Below are 24079 nucleotides of genomic sequence, written 5' to 3'. Positions count from 1 at the left end.
CACATGCTGGTCGTAGTACTTTTTCCCTCGGGTGCTGGACTGTTTACTATTCTCCGATGCAATCTGGTAGGCTTCAGTCATTCTCTTGGCCCAGCTCTCTGCGTAGCCCCTTGGGGTCTGGGATTGCTCATTGGTTTTCAACCTGAACAAGAGGTCAACTGGAGGCGCAGATGGCGCCCATAAAATAGGTAGAAAGGTGAGTATCCTGATGACTCATGGCACGTGCAATTATAAGCGTGGACTATTTGAGGGTGGTGCTCCTTCTATCTGTATTTCTTCTTTTCAACAAGGGTCCTCAGCATTTGTGACAGGGTCCTGTGAAAGTGCTCGGCCGGGTTGCCCCGTGGATGATACGGAGATGTTCTAGAGTGCCCAACTCCGCTCAAATTTTGCAGGGCGGTGAAAAGTTCATTTTCAAACTCGCGGCCTTGGTCGTGGTGTAATTTTGCAGGATAGCCAAACCTTGGGACGAAGTCATTGAATATTCTTTCTGCAGCTGTCTTTCGCGACTCGCTCCTAGTCGCGTAGGCTCGGGTGTATCTGGTGAAATGGTCGACAACCACGAGAATATACATGTAGCTACCCTTACTAGGCTCCAGATGTAAGTAGTCGATGGAAACGAGCTCAAGTGGTGAGGTGGTTGTGATACTGCTCATCGGGGGCTCTCGCGTGTACAGCTGGTTTCTGTTGTTTTATGCATGGACAGCGTCTAGCGACATAACGTCCACGTCATGTCTCATAAAAGGCCAGTAAAAGTGTTCTCTTGCCAAGCTCATAACTCTCTCCGTACCAACGTGACCCATCTTGTCGGGCGGCTGTTTGAGGACCATTGGTTTATACTGGGCAGGTAAGACAAACGGACGTCGGTGGCTGGTCTTCTGGTATAAAAGTCCATTTTCAACGAGGAGCTTGATCCACTCATGCATCAGTTTTTTGACTGCATCACCGACTCCTCGTCTCATCTGCTTGGATTTATTTTTTTTTCCCTCCAATGACTATTTTCGGGCTAGACTTTTCAAATTAGACCGTGCCTTCGGCCAAGCCTGCACTTTTTACTTTTCTGCTTTGAGTACATTTCAGAGCTTGTACTTTTTACTTCCAACTTGAGCAGAGCCGGCCCAAGGCACAAGCAAACTAAGCGGCCGTTTAGGGCCCCCCGTGCCAGCAAGGGGCCCCCAAGAGCGCTTGAAATGTCAAACACAACAGGTTGATAAATATGTGTGTGTGTGTGTTTTGTGTGATATATCATATCAGCAGTAATCCCCAAAAAACAAAAACGAAATATTTGGATGTCATGTTGTTCACAGACTGACGAATGAAGGCTACTGGTTGAATCATTTCCGCTGCCTACGTCAGAGCCGGGGTCAGGTGTCATGCGCGTTATAGCTGTAAGCAAGTACATCGCGACAGTGTGTCACCTTAAAGGGTTTATCCGCCTGGCGCTGAGAAGCGAAGGTGGGGGTGAGGGGGGGCAAATCAAGTTCCGCTTAAGGCCCCATAAAGCCTTGGGCCGGCTCTGAACTTGAGGAAAGAAATGGAGTCAGTACTTCTGCTTTTACCAGTCTATTTCTACACAAGTATCTGTGCTTCTACTTGATAAAGAATATGTGTATTTTTGCCACCTCTGGTAGTAGTAGTAGTAGTAGTAGTGTTAGTAGTGTTAGTAGTAATAGTAGTAGTAGTAATAGTAGTAGTAGTAGTGTTAGTAGTAATAGAAGTAGTAGTAGTGTTAGTAGTAGTAATAGTAGTAGTAGTAGTGTTAGTAGTAGTAGTAGTAGTAGTAGTAGTAGTGTTATTAGTAATAGTAGTGGTAGTAATAGTAGTAGTAGTAGTAATAATAGTAGTAGTAGTAGTAGTAGTGGAAGTAATAGTAGTAGTAGTAGTGTTAGTAGTAATAGTAGTAGTAGTGTTAGTAGTAGTAGTAATAGTAGTGTTAGTAGTAATAGTAGTAGTAGTAATAGTAGTAGTAGTAGTGTTAGTAGTAGTAGTAGTAGTGTTAGTAGTAATAGTAGTAGTAGTAGTAGTAGTAGTGTTAGTAGTAGTAGTAGTAGTAGTAGTAGTGGTAGTAGTAGTGGTAGTAGTAGTAGAAGTAATAGTAGTAGTAGTAGTGTTAGTAGTAATAGTAGGAATAGTAGTAGTAGTGTTAGTAGTAATAGTAGTAGTAGTAGTGTTAGTAGTAATAGTAGTAGTAATAGTAGTAATAGTAGTAGTAGTAGTGTTAGTAGTAATAGTAGTAGTAGTAGTAGTCGTGTTAGTAGTAATAGTAGTAGCAGTAGTAGTAGTAGTGTTAGTAGTAGTGGTGGCGGTGGTAAATCGTACGCGTAGTAATTTTGGACCTTCGCCTCTTCCGTAGCCAGTCCCCAGCATAGGTAACGCGGGTACGGTAAAAAAAACCACGTGTGTCGCTGTGCTCGGTCTGTGTTTACGCAGACATGGCGGGTCTCGAGTTGCTCTCGGACGAGGGCTACCGTCTGGACGGGAGAAAGGCGACGGAGCTGCGGAAGCTGCAGGCTCGGATGGACGTGTTTTCGCAGGCGGACGGCTCGGCGTACATAGAGCAGGGCAACACCAAGGTCCTCGCCGTCGTGTACGGTCCTCATGAGGTAAGTGGGCCCCGGAGCTACAAGCTACCTAGCTACAACGCGCTACAAGCTAACGTCGTAAAGCTAAATCACAGCTGGAGAAAGATGTCTTACTGACTTGAGCACCGAAACGCGGTTTGTTTGTTAAATGGACCAAACAGTATGACCGCCCGGAAGTCAGTGCTGACACTTGGATGCAGTAGTTTGACACTTGGATGCAGTACGTCTGTGAACCTTCTCATTCACAGACGTACTGTGACAGACATACTATTCATGATGGGATGCAGTAGTTTGAAATGTTGCTGCAACCACGTCGGTTGTTTATCTGCACCATCAGATGCAACCATAAACTGGTTGGAGTTCCACGTCAGATCATAAGATGCAGTTTAAATTTGCTGATGTGAAATAGTCCAGCCAGCATTTTTGTGAACTGGGTCCCCTCACAAAAGGGAATGAACGAATGAATGAATGCCCTTATCTGTCATTGCACAGCTGTGCAACTCCCCAGTGGTACAAAAACAAAAAAAACCTTTGTTAAAAGACACACTCAATGGGAGGGGAAAAGTGCTCAACAAATGAGGAGCAAAATAATCCAGTGAACACCATAAAGAATTTATTTGACTCACTGGATTATATATATATGTAAATGTGTGTCTATTTGCAGCACAGTCACCGTATGGTGACTGTGCTGCAAACAGACACACATTTGCAGCACAGTCACCATACGGTGCATGCGTCACTGTAAAAATAAGTGTAATGTCTGTTACACTAGGCACATAGTGAATATAAAAGTGAATCGAAGAAGATGTTTGTCGCTGCTTCAGCGAGAACTGAGTGAAACCGGGAGAGTATCGGGAAACAAACGTGTGTTTTAAGTCAGTCCATCGATCCGGTATCCAGATGAGAATTGCGTAAAACTTGTGAAACCAAGCGAGTGTTCCCCTAAACGTGTACAAAAGCGGTTCTCAAAAACCTGCCCCATTTTATATCGTCACGGGATTGTTGGCGATGTATGCTCATAAGGCATCTAATGGGGAAGTTTATAACCATTAGGTAATTTTTGCATTTATGCCCCATACACACTGCAATATTTGTTCTTTTTTTTACCCTACTAGGTCCGAGGCTCACGCAGTAGGATCCTTCATGACCGAGCCATCATCAACTGCCAGTACAGCATGGCCACATTCAGCACAGCAGAGAGGAAGAAAAGACCCCATGGGGACCGCAAGTCCACTGAGATGAGCCTCCACCTCAAGCAGACGTTTGAGGCGGCTGTGCTGACCCAGCTCTACCCACGCTCTCAAATAGACATCTATGTCAAGGTTAGTTACTCATCACAGTAAAAAGTGGGAGATGTATTTGACTGGTATAGGTTTGGTTGGTGTTCTACATGCATATTTTCAACAATGGGGTAATCTTGGAAGAAGCTGATTGAAATTGACAGATTATAAATCTGTGGTAAATCAGTTACTGAGGAAGCCTCTTGGATGAGAGGCGAAACGTCTTCACGGATATATACCAAGTCCAGCTGCACTTGATTCAACTCCTTTGGATGACAGATTATAAACATTTTTTTTTACTTAAATGTACATAAAATTTCTCTCAAAACAGATTTTGCAGTCCGATGGTGGGAACTACAGCGTGTGTGTGAATGCCGCCACACTTGCAGTGATTGATGCCGGTATTCCCATGCGGGATTACGTGTGCGCCTGCACAGTTGGGTTTGTTGACGAGACACCCCTGGCGGACCTAAGCTATGTGGAGGAGAGTGGAGGAGTCAGTTCTTTGGCCCTAGCGCTATTGCCTCATGGGGGACAGATCGCTCTGCTGCAGATGGATGCCAGGCTACACCAGGATCACCTAGAGACTCTGATGGAGGCAGCCATGACTGCATGTAAAGGCGTGAGCAAAGTCCTGGATGCGGTGGTGCGACAACATCTCCAAGAGTTGTCGGCGCTCACTGCCAAGTGACGCGGGATGGAGAGAGAGAGAGAAGTCAGGTCCATTTTAAAAGCGTTGGAGTCGTGTTGTTTTTGCAGGCTGAGAATGGTTATTGGATATAAACGCTTTTTTTTTTTTTTTACTGTATCCATGTTAATCATTGAGTGTGTACTTTGTGAGGTAAATTAAAAAAAAATCAATAACTTGCTGCTTGTTCGTGTTAATGACCTTCAAATATGTGATGGAGTCAACGCAAACGAAAGGCCAGAAGACCTGGTTCATCTCGCACGTTAGTTGGTAAACGAGCTTTTCCAAATACACGTTAATACACTGCTCAAAAAAATAAAGGGAACACCTAAAAACACAATATAGACCTCGATGAATGAAATATTTCAGCTGAAAATCTTTATTTATTAGACAGAGGAATGTGTTTAGAGCAAAATAACCTAAGAATGATCAATGGAAATCAAAATCATTAGCCCATTAAGGTCTGGATTCAGAATCATACTCAAAATCAAAGTGGGAAATGAGAACATAGGCTGATCCAACTTCTGTGGAAATTCTTCAAGACGATTCAAAATGAGGCTCAGTAGTGTGTGTGGCCTCCGCGTGCCTGTATGCACTCCCTACAACGTCTGGGCATGCTCCTGATGAGACGACGGATGGTCTCCTGAGGGATCTCCTCCCAGACCTGGATCAGGGCATCGGTCAACTCCTGGACAGTCTGTGGTGCGACATCGCGTTGGCGGATGGTACGAGACATGATGTCCCAGAGGTGCCCGATTGGATTCAGGTCTGGGGAATGTGCAGGCCAGTCCATAGCATCAATGCCCTCGACATACAGGAACTGCTGACACACTCTGGCCACATGAGGACGAGCATTGTCATGCATGAGCAGGAACCCAGGGCCCACTGCACCAGCATATGGTCTGACAATGGGTCTGAGGATCTCATCCCGGTACCTAATGGCAGTCATGGTACCTCTGGCTAGCACGTAGAGGTCTGTGCGGCCCTCCAAGGATATGCCTCCCCAGACCATCACTGACCCATCGCCAAACCGGTCATGCTGGAGGATGTTGCAGGCAGCAGAACGTTCTCCACAGCGTCTCCAGACTCTCTCACGCCTGTCACATGTGTTCAGTGTGAACCTGCTCTCATCTGTGAAGAGCACAGGGTGCCAATGGCGAATCTGCCAACCAAGATGTTCTCTGGCAAAGGTCAATCGGGCTGCACGGTGTTGGGCTGTGAGCACAGGCCCCAATTGTGGACGTCGGGCCCTCATACCATCCTCATGCATTCTGTTTCTCACTGTTTGAGCAGAAACCTGCACATTAGTGGCCTGTTGAAGTTCGTTTTGTAGGGCTCCGGCAGTGCTCCTCCTGTTCCTCCTTGCACAAAGGACCAGATAGCGGTCCTGCTGCGGGGTTGTTGTCCTCCTGCGGCCCCCTCCACGTCTCCTGGTGTACTGGCCTGTCTCCTGGTACCTCCTCCATGCTCTGGACACTGTGCTGGGAGACACATCAAATCTTCTTGCCACAGCACGCATTGATGTGCCATCCTGGATGAGCTGCACTACCTGAGCAACTTCTGTAGGTTGCAGATACCGCCTCATGCCACCTCTAGTGGTGAGGCCACTAGCACAATGAAAAACTAACCAAAGATCGGCCAGAAAAGATGAGGACAGGCAAATGGTCCGTGGCCACCACCTGCAAATCCATTCCTTTTATAGGGGTTGTCTTGCAAATTGTCTGATTTCCACCTGGTGGAAATTTAAGACAATTTACCAACAGGTGAAATTGATTCACAAATCAGTGTCGCTTCCTAACTGGACAGGTTGATATCTCAAAAGTGTGACTGACTTGGAGCTACATTGCATCGCTTATGTGTTCCCTTTATTTTTTTTTGAGCAGCGTGTATCCGCTGGGCAACCGCCATTAAACTAGTGCGTGAGTCGCAAACCGGAAGTCGGTCCGCCGTATAACCGGTCCCACTGGAAACAAGGAAGCGCACTGCAGCTGGCAGCCGCCGTATCGCCGTGAGGCTGGCCCCGCGGTTCCCCGCAGAGGTGGCGTTCACAGTTTCGCCTTGCGTCGCGCCATTAACCCCCGAGTTTTCTTTACAAAACTGTTAACTTGCGTCAGAATCGGCCGGTCATCGTGCCCGCTTTGTCGCGGCTGGCTTAGCTAGTAGCGGCCCCCGCTGTGTCTTGTCCGCCGACCCAGAGGCGGAGACGAGAGAGACAATCGGTGTGCGGTCCCGGCGAGAGGCCGTTTGGGATCTTGTGCGATGGAAGGGATTTGATTCTGGCTCAGTGTTACAGACGTGATTCATCACACAGATTTTCACACGCCTTACGCTCGGCTGTATAGAGGTGAAGCTGAGCGATCATCCATTCATAACCACAGGTTCCCAGTGTGCCGCCGACGTCGGCGCCTTCCCTCGGCCGAGCGCACAGCCGCAGTTAAAGGCGCAGGACAACATGGGACTGCTCTCTGATCCCAACAGACGGCGTGCGCTGATCAACATGCTCACCTGCCTAAATGCTCCTCTCTGGTAAGTTGGACACGTGCTAGCCTAATTTGTGGACCTTTTCCCTGCATGCCCCTTTTCTGCGACCATGCATATAACGTGTAAACCTGACCTCCACACTCCTATACGCCTGCCCTTGCAGTGTGATCTGCTACATAGCGGGTGTGGCGTGGTTCATGGGCCTTGCCTTTGAGCCGTTCACGCTGCGCACCTACATGTCGGAGAACGCCATGGGATCCACCATGGTGGAGGAGCGCTTTCCGGCAGGGGAGAGGGCTCTGGTCACTGCCAGGGAGTTTGCAGCTCATAAAAAGAAAGCCGGGTAAGCGAACATTAAACGTCCCCCACCGTCAGCACAGAAGCATAACAACATGTGTCCCCCCCCCCCCATTTTTTTCGGTAACACTTTAGTATGGGGAACATATTCTAAGTAAAAAAAACTTAATTGCTAGTGAATAAGTAGTGATCAAGATGTAACTTTAGTATGGGGAACATATTCTAAGTAAAAAACTTAATTACTAGTGAATAAGTAATGATCAAGATGTCACTTTAGTATGGGGAACATATTCTAAGTAAAAAAACTTAATTACTAGTGAATTAGTAATGATCAAGATGTCACTTTAGTATGGGGAACATATTCTAAGTAACAAACACTTAATTTACAGTAATTTAACACTATGAACACTTGCAGTTTTGTGTTTTGTTATGTAAGAACAGACCATATTCATTAAGTGTTAGTAAGGGAGAATAACTCTTCTTGTGGTACTACCACCTTATAAAGGCCATACTAAGCAAAGCATATTGAGATGGTACTACTGATAAGCAATACTTCTGAGGTTATAGAGGGAAAACTCATAGTTAATGGCTTACTGGTTGTATAATAAGGCCATGCAGAATAAGGCATTAATGAGTATGTAATAATGACCAAGTAAGAGCCAATATGTTGCTAATTCGCATGCTAATAAGCACCTAATTAATGGTGACTATGTTCCCCATACTAAAGTGTTACCCTTTTTTTCTTATCTAACCAAGTTGTTTCTCTGCAGTGGGATGCCAGTGGATTGGTTGGTGAAGACCATGCAGTCTCACGGCCTTGAGGTGTTTACCCAAAGGTTTTCCCGCACCCTGCCCTTTCCTGATGAAAACAAAGAGCGATATGTGGGTTTGGTTTGAATTGTGCCTATGTTTGGTTAAAGCTGCTATTAGAAGGTATTCACTGACTATTTATCTTTCCCAGTTTCATTGTGGCGCCTCCATATAACCGACATAAACAACTGAGCCCATCAGTGAAAAGATTAGATGTTGTTATATAATGATTCTAAATGTTCGTTTCCACAAAATCGGAGGAATCTGATTACACCCAGACGGGATACATAGCAACAATTAGAGATACAGTACCTCATTGCTGTATATCTTACTATATTGCTTGTATATCTACACAAGTTACCAGAGGGCGACTATAGACCTTTGTACATAGAGGCAGTTATGCGAAATGAAATCATCTTCTGCAAAACACTACCACTTTTGTCCACAGAGAGGCATGCAAACCGAACAAAAACGCAAAACTCGTTGTTCAAGCCTGGCATGATTTGCTCATACCTTATGTGGTATGGTAGATGCAGTGTCTTTTTTATATATCTTGGTACTAAGATTGACGTGAGCTCACAAATCAAATTTAAACATCAACAGAAGTTCTGTATGGTATAGCCCTGTTCCTGATCACTAGTTTGATTATACTAACAAAGTAAGTTGACTTTTTCCCCCCCTAAAGATAAGTAAAATGAATAGATTTGGAAATGTATAGAGGTGGAAATCTTTGAACTGCGCTGCACACTTCACAGCACAACATGTTCAAGACAGTAGAGCATAAAATAAATTATTTTCTCTGTTATCCTTTGCTCCCATGTTTCTCTTTATCTAGATGGTGAAAGGCACAAATGTGTATGGGATCCTGCGGGCCCCCAGAGCCCCGCGTACTGAAGCGCTGGTGCTGAGTGCCCCCTGCAGCCCAGGGAATAGCAATAACCAGGCTGTAGGGCTGCTGCTTAGCCTGGCACAGTACTTCAGGGGTGAGTACAACATCCACAGTGCCTTTACCCGGCCAATTTTTGTGTAGAGACACACGAGCACGACTGGCATACAAAACCTTAATCTTCATTGTAAACGTACACTACACAAGTGCATCTCGGCTGTCATACATCAATACAAAATTCAGCCACAGAATGTGTTTTATGCACTTTGTATTTACATCTCCAGCAAACTACAAAAACAAACTGACACCTCCAGTTAGAAAACTGTATTGACTTAAATGTAATGATGATGATGACATAGCTATATCATTTCTTAATTTATTGAATGTCTTGCCAATCATTAGGTCAGATTTACTGGGCCAAAGACATCATCTTCCTGGTGAATGAGCATGACCTGATAGGTATGCAGGCCTGGCTTGAAGGCTACCACCACACTAACACTACAGGTGAGTACTTGGTTACCTTCCTGCCAGTTACTTCAACCCAACTGCTGTTTTTTCCCCTCACAGTTTATAGCTTCCCATACCCTAAACATTACAAGTCAGTGCCACTCAACTTTTACCATGTGTACAATCAGATCACTCTTGACAAAATCAGCCTGTTCAGGTCGTAAAGTGGTTTGTTTCAGTAACAGAAAGGACAAATGAAGAACAGATTGCTCCCCTTTCTCCATCTCTCTCACTTCTCATTGTTTGTCCAGGTATGGACTGGTCTCCCCTGCAAGGGCGTGGTGGCTCCATCCAAGCAGCCCTGTCCCTGGAGCTCAGCAGTGATGTCATTACCAGTTTGGACTTGGTTCTGGAGGGACTCAATGGCCAGCTGCCCAACCTTGATCTGGCCAACCTCTTTTATGCCTTCTGTCAAAAGATAGGGATCCTCTGCACTATCCAGGGCAAGGTATTAATAGTTTATATTCGTCACACCGCCGCTGTGTATAGCTCGATACATAGATAGATCTGCGTCTAAAAAGTTGTCAACAAAAGACATGTTTAGGTAACTGAATGTCTTTTCTATGTTTTGTGTAGGCGACTGGACATTTTCTGGAGTCATGTTATCAGATAAGGAATCAAGTGTTTGACATTTTTGTCTCGGGTATTCATCACATCTCTATGTAGCTCCAGAGGAATGACTGGGACACTGTATCTGGCTACAGTCACGCCGTCCAGACCATGATGCTAATGGTGTTAAAGCAGGCCAGCGGGCGGCCCTGGGGGGACCATGGCCTTTTCCTGCGCTACCATATTGAGGCCGCCTCCATCAGGGGCATCAACAGTTTCCGCCAGTACAAGACGGACACCAACACTATCGGCAGGTGGGCTCAAGTACATTTGCAATCTCCAAAGATTCCGGTTGCGTTCATTTTTGGCCTACCCAATGCAGGAAGTGCTTTTTGAAACTGCTAACCGTGAGACAAGAACATCTGTTCCTGCTATCCACTCTGGTATTTCTCCATATTACTGCAAAGGCTTTCATACATTAAAAAAAAAAAGAAGGCTATTGAGGTCTTTGCTATCCAGCGAAAACATTTAACACGTTCGGAGGGGCAGACAGATTGTTTTAGGTGAATTAGACCTGACCAGATTACGCTCATTGAAGTTTCATCTGTGGCCGCTGGGCTGAATCGTCATCGTGTCCCCTCGTCTGGTGAAAGATAGTAACTTAAAAATGTATTCAAGTGAGAAGCTTCGAGATTGCCACTTTTAAGTATCAGCTTTTTTTTGGGATTTTTTTCTCCCCAATTGTTTCCGGCCAATGACCCCACTCTTCCAGGCTGTCCTGGTCGCTGCTCCACCCCCTCTGCTGATCCGGGGAGGGCTGCACACTACCACATGCCTCCTCCGATACATGTGGAGTTGCCAGCCGCTTCTTTTCACCTGACAGTGAGGAGTTTCGCCAGGGGGACGTTGCGTGTGGGAGGATCACGCTATTCCCCCTAGTTCCCCCTCCCCCACAAACAGGCACCCCAGCCGACCAGAGGAGTGACCAGGACACATACCCACATCCGGCTTCCCACCCGCAGACACGACCAATTGTGTCTGAAGGGATGTCCGACCAAGCCGGAGGTAACACGGGGATTTGAACTGGCGAGCCCCGTGTTGGTAGGCAGCGGAATAGACCGCCACGCTACTCAGACGCCCTTTAAGTATCATCTTTGATTTTGTTTGTGTCAAGGGAAGGTATTGCTTTAAGTCCATTAGGGGCTACGTTTTATTTTTTTCTTATTTGCAACAACTGTTACAGCTGTTATTTTGTGTTTTATAACTTTGTGGGTTGAACAAATGCACTTAAAACTCTGTTAATTACCTCTTAATTTTGATGAGTGTAACCTAAATCTAGTGTGATCTCATTTCTCTTGGTTTCTCCCGGCCAGACTCCTGGAGGGGATGTTTCGTAAACTGAATAACCTCTTGGAGCGCCTGCACCAGTCCTATTTCTTCTACCTTATGCCCTCACTCTCGCGCTTCGTCTCCATCGGCTACTACATGCCAGCCTTCGGCCTGCTCGCCATGGTCCTGCTGCTTCGTGTATCCTCATTGCAGTTAGGTCTAAAGATGTGGTAGATGACAGCAGATGGGTACGATTCTGCGACAGTCTGTTTACACATTGACCCACATGGAGGCTTCGCTTGAAGACGGTGCTGTTTATAATCGATAAAGAATGGGTTTTCAAATACAGCTGGCATTAGGGTTTGTTGCACTGTTGGAGATATTGTACGCAATACACAAGGCTCGGCGTTTTCGGTTTTTGTTTTTCAAAGCCATCCAGCATGCCGAATTTCGCCACAAGAGGACACCGCTACACAACCTCACACGAACAGGAACAACTTTTGGATCCGTGGAAACATAAAATGCGAGTGAAAATGGGTTTAAACCGATCTGCTCCTTTCAAAAAAAAATCTGGGTATTTTTCGGTGAAAATCGGTAAAAACCAAAAACGCTGAGCCTTGACAATACATCCCCGCCGTTGTTGACCTTGACCACGATACAGGCCTTGGACTTGTGGGTTCAACTAGCAACTCCACCAGCAAGAACGGAGGATGGCATCGCAGACGTCGAACAGGTTAGCCGGGCTCATATGCCCTTTCTTTTCCTCTCGTGCCATCATAAATCACGTCTTTCTATACAAGGACGATTGGCAAAGCGATGTGAATGATTGAGGGCATCTCAAAAGTAGATCCTGAGAAGCAGAGAGCACTGCTCTGTTCACCTCACCCAACCCTATTTTCCCCATGTTGTGTGGAGGATTGAATGTGTATGCTACAGTGGCTCGTAGGTCAGACCCTCGGAGCGTAATAAACCATCGTGTTCCTGAAGCAGGTCAGTGGTAACCTTCTTGGGCAACAATAACCTGTGTCCTCTGCTTTCATTCCCGTCTCTTAAGCCCTCGAATCCAGGAGTGCTTTCCTTGCTGACTCCGCTGGTGATCAGCCACCTGACAGGTGTAGCTCTGTACACCTTGCCCATCAGTTTTCAGGAGATGGCCATAGAACACTTCCCCGTGTCTGAGACGGAGGCTGTGGTCCTGACCGCTATCGCCATTTATACAGCGGGCCTGGCTCTCCCTCACAACACACACAGGTAGCCACCGACACCCGCTCGACTGATCTCGGGAATCAGATTTTTCACAGCCAAGTTCACCAAGGGAGCTTTATTTGCATAAGAAACTGGATTTTACATTGTTAGCACAGCCCTACCGCAGGCCCAGTAACTTTCTTTGGCACTTTTACCATCATTCACATACTTTGCCTGCACAGCAAGAAGGGCCTAGGTTTGAACCCCAGCGTTGTCCAATCTTGGGGGTCATCCCAGGTTGTCCTCTATGTGGAGTTTGCATTTTCTCTCCGTGTCTGTGGTGGGTTTTCTCCGGGTGCTCCAGTTTCCCCCACCACCAAAAAGACATGCATGTTAGGGTTAATACTCCTGTCTGTGCCCCTGGCCGAGGCATGGCGAGACGAGCCGGAGCTGGCCCCCGGGTGCTGCACGGCGGCTGCCCACTGCTCCTAGCTACACGGCTAGCATGGGTTAAATGCAGAGAGGAATTTCCCCACGGGGACCATTAAAGTATATCAGCACCAAAGAATGCTGGCAACAAATTTTGACATAAAGAGCTAAAGTTCCGTCCATTATCCAGGCCGCTTATCCGGAGGATCCTGTGTGTCTTGTATCCACCATGTTCTGAAATGCTCCTGCAAAATATTCAATTTTAAGTTTAGCAGGCTCCAGCATCCCTGCGACCCTGAAAGCAGGATAAGAAGCAGTTGGGATAATGGATGGGTGGATGGAAGTTCAGCAGTTATAGGTTTGCCGTGCTCTAAAGCTAGTGCGAAAACTGAACTCGGGTCCGAAGTGTGCGAGATACACTGGTGGTTTTGAAGTCCTGCTGGAAACCACACTGTACCACACAGCAGCCAGCTTGAAACCAGGACCTGACGGCAATGGTGATATACTGAGGTAAACTGGCAGCTTGATGTGCCACAGCGTTCATTTAATGACTTTGTCGTGCTGTAACCCCCCCCGCAGGCTCCTGTCAGGAGAGGGTACGGAACAGGGCTGGAGAGTGCTGAAGCTCGTGGCCGTTCTGTACCTGGCTGTGCTGCTGGGCTGCACTGCCCTCATCAACTTCTCCCTGGGCTTTATCCTGGCTGTCACCCTGGTGCCCATGGCCGCCTACATCACACCCCACGTGCCCAAGTAATGACCTCTCCACACCCTTTGTCATTGTGTGTGTGTTTCCCTTGCTTCGTGATATGTATATCCCAGATTTCATATCCAGTTACCGGTTTGGGAGCAGTGTAAAAACGATATGCGATGACTTGGAAGCGTTTCTCTCTGCGTAGTCTCATAAAGAGTAACTACACCCAAAGCCGTTAGAGTGAGTTTGCTGACATCTACAGGTTAACGAGACTCGGTCAAAACCGAGGGTATGGCTGGACCGTGTATGGTCAGTGGTCGAAATTGTGGCCCAGTTTGTGACAGGGATGGTCAGTGGTAGTGTCTGTAATGTGAATTCCTGGATAGTAAATGTTCCTCTGCCATTTTCGATAGCGGTGCCAGTTGCGTCTGTAGGGACGCCCGGCCAAGCCGGAGGTGACACGGGGATTCGAACCGGCGATCCCCGTGTTGGTAGGCACCGGAATAGACCGCCGCGCTACCCGGACGCCCTTGTTTGTGCAGGTTTGGTCAGAGGGGTTGTTATTTGGGGTGCTGTAACTGTGCGCTCTCCCTCATGCGTCCCGATGCTTTGCCGACCAATCGCGTAACTTCGGCGACGTCGCTTGTCACCTGAGCGGCCCAGCCGTGTCCAACTGGTCACTCAGTCAGTCACCCTGCATGCTAGGGAAAATCTTGGTGTTTCTGAGAAGAAGAAAAAAAGGAATATCAGCTGATGCATCATTATTGGATTTTTAGATCCTCAAATATCAAAACCACGTGTCAGTCCCCTGCAGATGTCAGCAAGCTGAACTGGTCTAAGGTTTAGTTACTCTTTAAAGCAGCGGTCGGGAACCTATGGCTCGCGAGCCATATATGGCTCTTCCGGTGACGGCATATGGCTCCCAGACAATTTTGAGTTGAAAAAAGAATCAGTTTGGAACTGATTTTAAAATACTTGTGATATTTCTTAATAATACTGTGTCATTTTAAAGTAAACAGAAATTAGTTTTGAAGATAAATTTCACGGGTCACGGGTCACCCGTGGGTCGGGTCGGGAACCAATGGCTCGCGAGCATGTCCGGGTCATTGTAAAGGTGAAGAAATCAATTTGATCAGATAGCCAACTAGTTTATCCGCTTCAACCCTTGTAAGGGAAAAGAGGGCGAAAAGAAAAAAAGACGATGATTACCGTGCATTCCAGGCTGCGTGCACAGAGGAATCTGCATTTGTGGAGAGAGCAGGATCTGCGGTATGTCTCATATGCAATGATAAAATTGCATCGATGAAACGGTCAAATATAAAGCGGCACTTCGATACGCACCATGCAGCACCAGAAGTCGCATTAAAAGTAAGACATATTTAATTTATTATACGTTAAAAATACTATATGGCTCTCAGTGAAATATATTTAGAAATATTTGGCTTTTATGGCTCTCCCAGTCAAAAAGGTTCCTGACCCCTGCTTTAAAGGGACAATTTTGTTATCACTGGCGTTGTCTGAAGATGTGGAGTGTGTGTGCACAACAACCTGAGACCTCTGCCGCTTTAATTTCGCCGCTGTTGCCTCAGATGGGCTGCTGCGACAGGCACAGCCAGTACTGCCGCAATGCCAGTGAACGAGACGTGATCCCTTAGTCCCGCACAAGAAATGGCGGACGAGGCCCGATTAAAAACGACCTGCGGGGTTTAAGACGTTTTTTTCTTCAGCGACGCCGTAGTGACAGGCTGTTCCTCAGCAGCGGTATGGTGACGGGCTGCGGCGACATACACGTGGACCGCTGCTGGAGAAAAACCATCTCAAAATCCCCGCGTTCATTTTTATCGCGCCCTGTAGTGGGCGTCGTTTCCTGTGAGGGAAGAAACGGTCAAGTCGGGTCGTCCGGGTGGCGTGGCGGTCTATTCCGTTGCCTACCAACACGGGGGTCGCCGGTTCGAATCCCCGCGTTACCGTCCCTACAGACACAATTGGCCGCGTCTCCGGGTGGGAAGCCGGACGTGAGTATGTGTCCCGGTCGCTGCACTGGCGCCTCCTCTGGTCGACCGGGGCACCTGTTCGGGGGGCTGGGGGGGAACAGCGTGATCCTCCCACGCGCTACGTCCCCCCTGGTGAAACTCCTCACTGTCGGGTGAAAAGAAGCGGCTGGTGACTCCACATGTATGGGAGGAGGCATGTGGTAGTCTGCAGCCCTTCCCGGGTCGGCAGAGGGGGGTGGGGCAGAGGGGGGTAATTGGCCGGGTACAACGATCAAGTCTTGCTCACTAAATTATTGGAAAAACAGCGCAGCTTTCGACGTCTCCAAAGTGAAATAGTAAACACCAAATTCACCCGTCTGACCGGGTGGCGGCGTCTCATTAATTTGCGGCAGCTCTTCCCTCTTAACAATGTCGAGCCCCCTAAGTCACATATCTGTCTCAGAGCTGACAAAACTACTTTATAACGAGCCCAAGCTCGGGTGTCCTGGCACAGTGCTATCAGTAACGATGCTGCCTGAACACGACCTGTCCGCCCGCCCGCTCAGCGCTGCGGAGGCCAGGCCATCACCTGTCGTCTCCTCTCTCCTCCCCCAGGGTCCTGTCGGCCTTCATCATGGTGATCCTCAGCCCGGGCTTCACGCTGCTCTTCGCCGTCTTCTTCTTCCAGGAGCTGCAGGAGACGCCCGTCAACCTGCAGGAGGGCTGGATGCTCTTCCTGTCCGTCATCTCGCAGGGCATCCTGGACCATTCCCTGTACGGGTCTCTGGTCTACCCTCTGGCGGCCCTGCTGATCTATCCCTGCTGGCTGATCTTCTGGAACATTCTCTTCTGGAAATAGACGCCGCTCGTGCCAAACCTAGCCGGGGTTCTCTCATGGAGGTTTAGACGTCCTCCGTCCTCCAACCCTAACAGGTGCTCTCGGGTGGGTTTTTGCCAGGAGGACACATGGAGGACACAGTCCTCCATTACAGACCCGTTGTGTGCAGAAGGTGAAGCAGCCGGGCGATTTGGGAAGAACACGGCCCCTTCTTTTGTTGTTTTCGATGTATTTATTTGCACTTGAACTGTGGCGTTCAAGTCTAGACATGTGTGAAAGAAAAAGGTGGTGGTACTTTTTTGAAGCAGCTGTACGTGTGATGGATGGGTTTGTTTTGATTTGTCCTCACATACTGGGTGGGATGTGGGTTCAGGCTGTCTGAGAACTGCTTAACGGCTCACTTTTTTTTCTTTTTTGTTTTCTTTTTTCCTTTCTTTGTATCCGAGGAAAATACGGCACTGATTTGTTTTTTATGTTGGAATGTGTTATCGGAGCAACCGGGAGCACGTAGCAGGATTCCTCTTGAAGGAAAATAGGCCGGTTGCTCTGCCCTAATTTAGGATGGTGGAAGAAAAGGAGTAAATAACTCATTTAACTGGAGAACGCTAAACTAGGCGGCTTTCTGACCCCACTCCAACCCGGACATACCTGGAAATTTATCACTACCAATGTTTTTATACTCGCTTGTTTAGTAACGTTGCTTTAACCATGTGTTGTATGAATGAATGCTCCAATTGAACGTAAACTGATGTGATTTTTTTTTGGGGGGGGGGGGTCCCCACCTTTTCTCCCCAGTTGTACCAAGCCACTCTTCTGAGCCGTCCCGGTCGCTGCTCCACCCCCTCTGCCTATCCGGGGAGGGCTGCAGACTACCACATGCCTCCTCCCATACATGTGGAGTCGCCAGCCGCTTCTTTTCACCTGACAGTGGGGAGTTTCACCAGGGGGACGTAGCGCGTGGGAGGATCACGCTATCCCCCCCAGTTCCCCCTCCCCTCCAGAACAGGCGCCCTGACCGACCAGAGGAGGCGCTAAGTGCAGCGACCAGGACACACACCCACATCCAGCTCCCCACCCGCAGACACGGCCAATTGTGTCTGTAGGGACGCCCGACCAAGCCGGAGGTGACACGGGGATTCGAACCGCCGATCCCCGTGTTGGCAGGCAACGGAATAGACCGCTACGCCACCCGGTCGCCCCCTGATTTATGTTATTTCAACACTGGAACATTTCTTATGGCCTTGGGTTTTACTGTGTTGGTGGCTTGAGGAATAAAACCATGACATGTGGAGGAGTCTGCAGAGGGATGTGAAGATGAGGTTGTTCTGTCAACGGTGAAAAAAAGTCTTTCAGACCTCTCGGGTTCGAGGAAACAGTAAAAGTGACATTTGGAAGATAATGCCAGGAAGTCTCTTCCTCGGGGGCATTTCCCTCCACGACTGCTCTTTAGCGTCTCGCCGTGAATCAAGGGCTGCTCCCTGCAGAGCGCGCAGCACGGCGGGACCGGCCGCATTTCCTCCACACGTGCATTTCACAAGTCGGTCTTTTGCAGTTTTATCAATACGATCGTAAAAGAGAATCTTAAAACCCAGACGTTACCTCACCTCTATTAAAATCCAACCTTAAATTTGTAGGCGGCGCGGTGGCGCAGTGGTTAGCGCGGTCGCCTCACAGCAAGAAGGTCCTGGGTTCGAGCCCCGGGGGTAGTCCGACCTTGGGGGTCGTCCTGTGTGTGGAGTTTGCATGTTCTCCCCGTGTCTGTGTGGGTTTCCTCCGGGTGCTCCGGTTTCCTCCCACAGTCCAAAGACATGTAGGTCAGGTGAACCGGCCGTACTAAAATGTCCCTAGGTATGAATGTGTGTGTCTGTGATGGCCTGGCGGCCGGTCCAGGACATCTCCCCGCCTGCCGCCCAGTGACTGCTGGGATAGGCTCCAGCACCCCCACGACCCTGAGAGCAGGATAAGCGGTGTGGATAACGGATGAAATGTGTGTTTTCCAGACAGTGAGGGCGTGTGCGTTCCACAGCTTATTGTAAAAGCACACATTACTCTGATTGTGTAGCTGCACTGGGAGAAGGAAACTCTTCTCAGAAACCAAGAACAAGACATTAATTGGCTTGTTTTTATTTAGTTAACATTTTTGTTAAGTATGTCAAACAGAAGTCATTCGGTTTTTGTTGCAGCTCGAAGTCATGAGTGAAAAGAATGAACAGCAATTACTCAAGACGATACAATGTTATTAAAAAATAAAAGCACTTAAAAACCTTGGTAACGTGGCAGACACACAAACAGAACTGAGTATTATACAATGCACTGAACGTCTTCTCTTCACAGTTGGCAGATTTTCAAAAGTGTGACATTCTCTCATCTTCACTTGTGATAAAATAGGAGGAACTCCCTTTTGAAATAAATATCGGGCTGCTCGGCACCACCACCCAGCACCACCCGGCTCTGCACTTTGACCCTTCCAGCAGCCCTTAAAATAAATAAAGAGGTCTGCCCGAGATGCAAATGCACTCAATGATCGTGTCGTTAGATCTGCAGAGATCATCGACAGCGGATGCTCTCTGCCTGTGTTTCTTCATCTGAGCTTCTGCTAGTGACGTGCGGTGCACACAGTCTTTACCAGCCGGCGGGCCGTCGAGACCCTCCGTTCACTGGAAACTCTTGATGCGAGTATGTTGTCAGTAAATATGGGATTTAAACTGACAGAATTAGCTATCTCACCTGGGGTATTGTGTGTGTGTGTGTGTCTGTGTCTGTGTGTGTACTGGGCAGTCATCTGGTGGCTAAACCAGGCTCTCCTCGATCCTCTCTCCTTCCTTTCTCCTTAATGAAAGGAAATGGGCAAGGTAATAGACAGGAGGGGTTAATATGAATGGGACTGTTACAGGTGTTGGTTGATACCGTTCAGTACCTGCTGGATGTGGCTGTGCTTGTGCGTGTCGGGTCTGGCTGTCGCGCAGATCTCGCAGCCCGGACGCGAGGGCTTGTTGATGAAAGTGCACGAAGGACATGCCCACTCCGTCTGCCGAAGAAGGACACGGGCAGGGAAAGTGAGTTTACTTGCATTCCACAAATATCGACTGTTACCCAGACTGCTAGGGGTTTGGAAAGTACCTGTGATTTACTGGCTTTGCTGGGCTTATCGCTCAGCTGCAAAGCCTCCAGGTTGAGAGCATCTTTGATTTCACCTCCTCCGCCAGGTTTATCGCTTCCGCCACCCGTGCTGCCTACGGTAAATAACGACGGATAAGCTCAGTACATACGGCAAGCCTTGCTAGTTCTGGAAACAATAGAGGGCAGCTGCGTGCAGGAAACTCACCCTGGCTGTTGTGAATGAGCCGCGAAGGAAGGGTACTGTATCCTCTCCAGTCTTGGGAGGTGGGCCCATTGTTAGGGGGAGGAGGCGGCGTGAGGATGGCACTCTCCAGGTCCTGCTGGAAAAGCTGGCGGGTAACGCGGGCCTGGCGGGCAGAGACCAGGTAGAGGTAGGCCGTGTCCCCGTCCTTCTGGACGCCGTAGGAGGCCAGCGACCTCGGCTCCGTACACAAGCACTGCCCAATTACCCAGCGCTGCACGCGTGGATGAAAGCCATACTCAAGAAAGACCTGGCAAAGTAGTGTGGTTGAGATGAGAACGAGTGCCAACAACTGACGTTATGCTTACCGCATCTTTTTTTTTTTTTTTTTTTGTCTCCTGGGTTCTGTTTTCTTTACCTGTTGCTTGAGTGCAGCTATCGTCATGTGGGGAAATACTTTCACCGTGACACAGCAGGAGGAAGAAACGTCCTCCACTGCCACAGATAAACTGCAAGATGAAGATGGCAATCTCTGAGCAGGCTGAAATGTTTCGTAACAAAACCATAACCGGGAAGGAATGCTGTTCAAACGTGAGGGCTCTTGACCGAAGGCATCGCATGCATTTTATCATTTCTCACCTTATCTCTCCATCGGGGTAACTCTTCTCCGAGAGTTGAATCGTCAGCGATACCTTCTGCCGTGCCAGAGAGGACGCGTGCTGTGAAGCAGCTTGAGTATCGCCTGCTTCGATGGCCTTTGCAAGCTCCAAGCAAAGTTCCTCTTAAAAGAAGACAAGAAGACGATGATAAATCATGACGTATTTAGGGCATGTAGGAAAAGTGGAATGAGATAAAGGTAAAATGGGGTAATCACCAGTGAGTGGTAAAGAGGCTGAGCTCCACTGTTCTGTCGCTGCAGCCGTGTGAAGCCGCCGGTCATCCGATTCGTGTGTGGTAATATTTGCAACTGTCACAGAAAAGCAAAGAGCGAGCTTTGTTACAATAAAATGGCTCCAAAGCAGCAGGCTGTCGGGTTAAGACACAGCAGTCACATGATAATAGCGGACCTCTGTGTGCCTCTCGTAGAGAAGACATCACCACCGTAGCCCATTCCTCCGCCTCACGGTCGCAGCGGAAGTTGAAGCGGATGCAGTCGTGGGGCGGAGTGGCTAGACGCATCTCATGGCAGCGGGGGGCCTTGACCTCATACTGCACCGCGTTCAGGTTAAACTCGGCGATGAACTGCGGGGAAATATAAAGAATCTTTTAAGTTTCAAGAATTCACTTAAGTAATTTCACACATGCGGCCTACGTAGACCTATTGATTGAAATTATGCAAGGCCATTCTGAAGGCACGACACCGCACTTTCCTCTGTTTTCCAAATGAAAACGAGAATATAACACATCACAAGTCATTTGATCACCAGCAAAGTGAAGGGCATCTTTGTCTAAACTCAGAACTGGTTACTTTGGTTATCCACAGTGCAATTTAGTACCGATGACTAGTCCATTTAATTTGATCAATTTTGCCTCCCAAGCTTTTAAACCTCATTAGACTGTTTGACCTGCTTTGGCCATGACACAGTAGGAGTTCACCAGCAGCAATGAGCCCTTGTTGATACACTGGATGGAGTTGGAAAATTAAAAGACAATAAAATAGTAAGAACAGACCGATATATATATATATATATATATATATATATATATATATATATATATATATATACACACACACACAAACACATATATGTGTTTATATATATGTATGTATGTATGTATATGTGTGTGTGTTATATATATACACACTAAGCACAAAAAGTAAGGAAATGTGTGTTTGGTAGATTATTTCTTTGTTGTAACAATGCTTCTTGGCAATACATCTTATACCGTTGGAAAGCCTGTTTATTTACCTTTTAAATGGTGCCACATTTGTAAGGAACATGCATTTGTGGGATGAGCAGCAGAGCTGAGTATGTGGGTTGCGCCAATGAAGAATTTGCCAAATCTTCTCTGCCAATGCCAAACAGCTTGTTTTGCTGTTGCTATTGACTCTTGTTTTGAGCTTCTGGTACCCCAGGTGCTGACAATCAGCTGCCTGATATAAGATTTACTGCCAAAGAAGCATTGTTACAACAAAGACACAATCTACCAAACACACATTTCCTTACTTTGTGTGCCAAGTTTATATATATATATATATAGAGAGAGAGAGAGAGAGAGAGAGAGAGAGAGAGAGAGAGAGAGAGAGAGAGAGAGAGAGAGAGAGAGAGAGACACACACGTTCGTCTGTTAGAGGTGCTGTTGTGTGTGTACCATGTGTATCAGTATGTACTGTGGTACTATATACACACTTTTCTTTTTTTTACCCAGGGTTTGGTGGATTGTGTCTACCATCTTCAGTGTAGTGGAGGGCGATATGGAAAATAATATCCCTATAATCAATCACAGGGAGCTTCACACCACGTCTACACAGTACATCACATGGTACCACATTGAAGAACAACCCGAGGTCACCAAACACTGGGTTGTTTGGCGAAGTACACATTCAAACCAGAACCACATTTCAGAACAATACCGCCAAACGACCCGCCAGCTTGCAAACGCCTCTCTCACCACACTACGGGTCCCGCTTGTGTCCCGGAGAGCCAGGCGGAACTCTCCAGCCCGGCTGGGATCCATGCTCAGCTGCAACCGGAGAGCCTCGTTGTTCGCCCCGGGCAGGCAGAGGGGTCGGATCCCCGAATGGCACACCGAGACCCGGACAGACATCAGGACCGTGTTGCAGCAAGCCGGCGCAGGCCCGCCGTGCAGGTCCTGGGAGGAGGCGGGCACCGAAGCCGGAGCCCAGCCGGCCGAGCTCAGTGCCATCTCACCGACAACGGGTTCAAAAAAGGAGGCGAACGGCGGCGAGGGGGAGGGGGGGGAACCTTCACGCTGGACAGACGACCGTTCTTCCTTTTCTCGGTACTGCTGCGGTTACGAGGTCCACCTCCGGACGGGGTGGCCGCTTTTCATCGTGAACGGGTGGCGGCGGCTGCCTCCTCGTGAAACGATTGTCATAGCTTACCTCACAACACTAAAGCGAAAGAAAACCAAAACAGGAAATTGTCCGGTACGTCGTTTATTTATGTCCGGCCGGGAAACTTGGCCGTGAAGCATCGGGACCGCGGACGTCACAGCACGCGAGTAAAGCGCTGAAAATCACAAAGCCCATCCAAATCAAATCAAAAGCAAACCAAATAAATTGGGTGAAGTGGTTTTTTAAAAAAAATCGTAGTGTAAAATAGCGTTAAGTCCACACCAAGAACGATAACTGTAACGATAACGATGCGAGCGTCGCTCCGGCTGTGTCGACAGCGAGGGAAAATGGGTATTTTCTATTTTCATTGAACCACAGACAATGTTACAGAAAAAAACAGGTATATAGTATTAGCAGATATCAGGTCCAATATAATTATACAGCTACGTCAAAAGAATACAATAAGGTTATTAGACAGTTACAAATGTAACCGGTTATTTTCTTGCCCGGTGCGGGATTCGATACGGGGTGTACTGCACCACAAGGCGACATCACTAATCGCTCGGCTAAAGGGTCAGACCCGTTAGCTAGGGGCTAACGTGTCTTATTAGTAGTTTACACAAAGATAAATAAATTATGATCTAATGTAACGTGCATGGATGAGAAGACACGCTGGCCACTGACTGGTGGGTCTGAGCCTTTAGCCTAGCGGTTAGCGATGTCTCCTGCGGTGCGGGCGATACGGGTTCGCGTCCCGGCCGCGGCACTTCCTGTGGTTGCGTTGTCCCCCGAATTCGCTACATTATTGTAACCGGTTATTTTCTTGCCCGGTGCGGGATTCGATACGGGGTGTACTGCACCACAAGGCGACATCACTAACCGCTCGGCTAAAGGGTCAGACCCGGTAGCTAGGGGGCTAACGTGTGTGCTCCATATTATAAAAACAAAGAACAGAACAAAACCGGAGTTTTTTTTTTAGTGTAAACTACTAATAAGACACGTTAGCCCCTAACCGGCGGGTCTGACCCTTTAGCCGAGCGGTTAGTGATGTCGCCTTGTGGTGCAGTACGCCTCGTATCGAATCCCGCACCGGGCAAGAAAATAACCGGTTACATTACTTTAAGTTTTATTCAGTCACCCACAATCAGGCGCGGATCTACAGGGTGGCAACAGGGGTGGCAGCTGCCACCTCTGGGACACAGTCTTGCCACCACATTTATAAGATAATATTGTA

At 47.9% G+C, this 24079-nt stretch overlaps 3 protein-coding genes across 3 annotated transcripts; 2 read left to right on the top strand and 1 right to left on the bottom strand.

Moving 5' to 3' along the window:
- Nucleotides 1-2392: 2392 nt before the first annotated feature.
- Nucleotides 2393-4720, top strand: exosc4 (exosome component 4). The gene is made up of 3 exons (XM_056293611.1): nucleotides 2393-2603; nucleotides 3698-3904; nucleotides 4194-4720. The coding sequence occupies exons 1-3, from the start codon at nucleotides 2433-2435 to the stop codon at nucleotides 4551-4553; spliced, it is 738 nt and encodes a 245-aa protein (XP_056149586.1). The 5' UTR covers nucleotides 2393-2432; the 3' UTR covers nucleotides 4554-4720.
- A 1826-nt stretch (nucleotides 4721-6546) lies between these two features.
- gpaa1 (glycosylphosphatidylinositol anchor attachment 1) lies at nucleotides 6547-17347 on the top strand. The gene is made up of 12 exons (XM_056293380.1): nucleotides 6547-7076; nucleotides 7195-7374; nucleotides 8099-8210; nucleotides 8974-9121; nucleotides 9427-9528; nucleotides 9783-9979; nucleotides 10198-10394; nucleotides 11454-11607; nucleotides 12071-12142; nucleotides 12464-12660; nucleotides 13603-13773; nucleotides 16303-17347. The coding sequence occupies exons 1-12, from the start codon at nucleotides 7003-7005 to the stop codon at nucleotides 16544-16546; spliced, it is 1848 nt and encodes a 615-aa protein (XP_056149355.1). The 5' UTR covers nucleotides 6547-7002; the 3' UTR covers nucleotides 16547-17347.
- A 1889-nt stretch (nucleotides 17348-19236) lies between these two features.
- LOC130124098 (ranBP-type and C3HC4-type zinc finger-containing protein 1-like) lies at nucleotides 19237-22887 on the bottom strand. The gene is made up of 9 exons (XM_056293495.1): nucleotides 22440-22887; nucleotides 20894-21068; nucleotides 20701-20793; nucleotides 20466-20607; nucleotides 20245-20335; nucleotides 19851-20136; nucleotides 19646-19758; nucleotides 19443-19553; nucleotides 19237-19354 (listed from the first exon to the last, which is right to left on the bottom strand). Exons 1-9 carry the CDS (start codon nucleotides 22692-22694, stop codon nucleotides 19304-19306), a joined length of 1317 nt encoding a protein of 438 aa, XP_056149470.1. The 5' UTR covers nucleotides 22695-22887; the 3' UTR covers nucleotides 19237-19303.
- Between the last annotated feature and the right edge of the window lie 1192 nt (nucleotides 22888-24079).

This window comes from Lampris incognitus, chromosome 14 (assembly GCF_029633865.1).
Source record: "Lampris incognitus isolate fLamInc1 chromosome 14, fLamInc1.hap2, whole genome shotgun sequence".
NCBI classification, from domain to species: domain Eukaryota; kingdom Metazoa; phylum Chordata; class Actinopteri; order Lampriformes; family Lampridae; genus Lampris; species Lampris incognitus.
The sequence above is the reverse complement of the archived record's forward strand: the minus strand, read 5'-3'. Positions and strand labels throughout refer to the sequence as shown.

Bases quoted from the DNA above. Each gene is read 5' to 3' on its own strand.
- gpaa1 (XM_056293380.1), top strand. From the start codon at position 7,003: ATGGGACTGCTCTCTGATCCCAACAGACGGCGTGCGCTGATCAACATG. The intron at 7,077-7,194 runs GTAAGTTGGACA...CTGCCCTTGCAG, and splicing joins TGCCTAAATGCTCCTCTCTG to TGTGATCTGCTACATAGCGG. The intron at 12,661-13,602 runs GTAGCCACCGAC...CCCCCCCCGCAG, and splicing joins CTCCCTCACAACACACACAG to GCTCCTGTCAGGAGAGGGTA.
- exosc4 (XM_056293611.1), top strand. From the start codon at position 2,433: ATGGCGGGTCTCGAGTTGCTCTCGGACGAGGGCTACCGTCTGGACGGG. The intron at 2,604-3,697 runs GTAAGTGGGCCC...TTACCCTACTAG, and splicing joins TCGTGTACGGTCCTCATGAG to GTCCGAGGCTCACGCAGTAG. The intron at 3,905-4,193 runs GTTAGTTACTCA...CTCTCAAAACAG, and splicing joins AAATAGACATCTATGTCAAG to ATTTTGCAGTCCGATGGTGG.
- LOC130124098 (XM_056293495.1), bottom strand. From the start codon at position 22,694: ATGGCACTGAGCTCGGCCGGCTGGGCTCCGGCTTCGGTGCCCGCCTCC. The intron at 20,336-20,465 runs GTGAGAAATGAT...TTCATCTTGCAG, and splicing joins TACCCCGATGGAGAGATAAG to TTTATCTGTGGCAGTGGAGG. The intron at 19,759-19,850 runs GTGAGTTTCCTG...TATTTACCGTAG, and splicing joins GCTCATTCACAACAGCCAGG to GCAGCACGGGTGGCGGAAGC.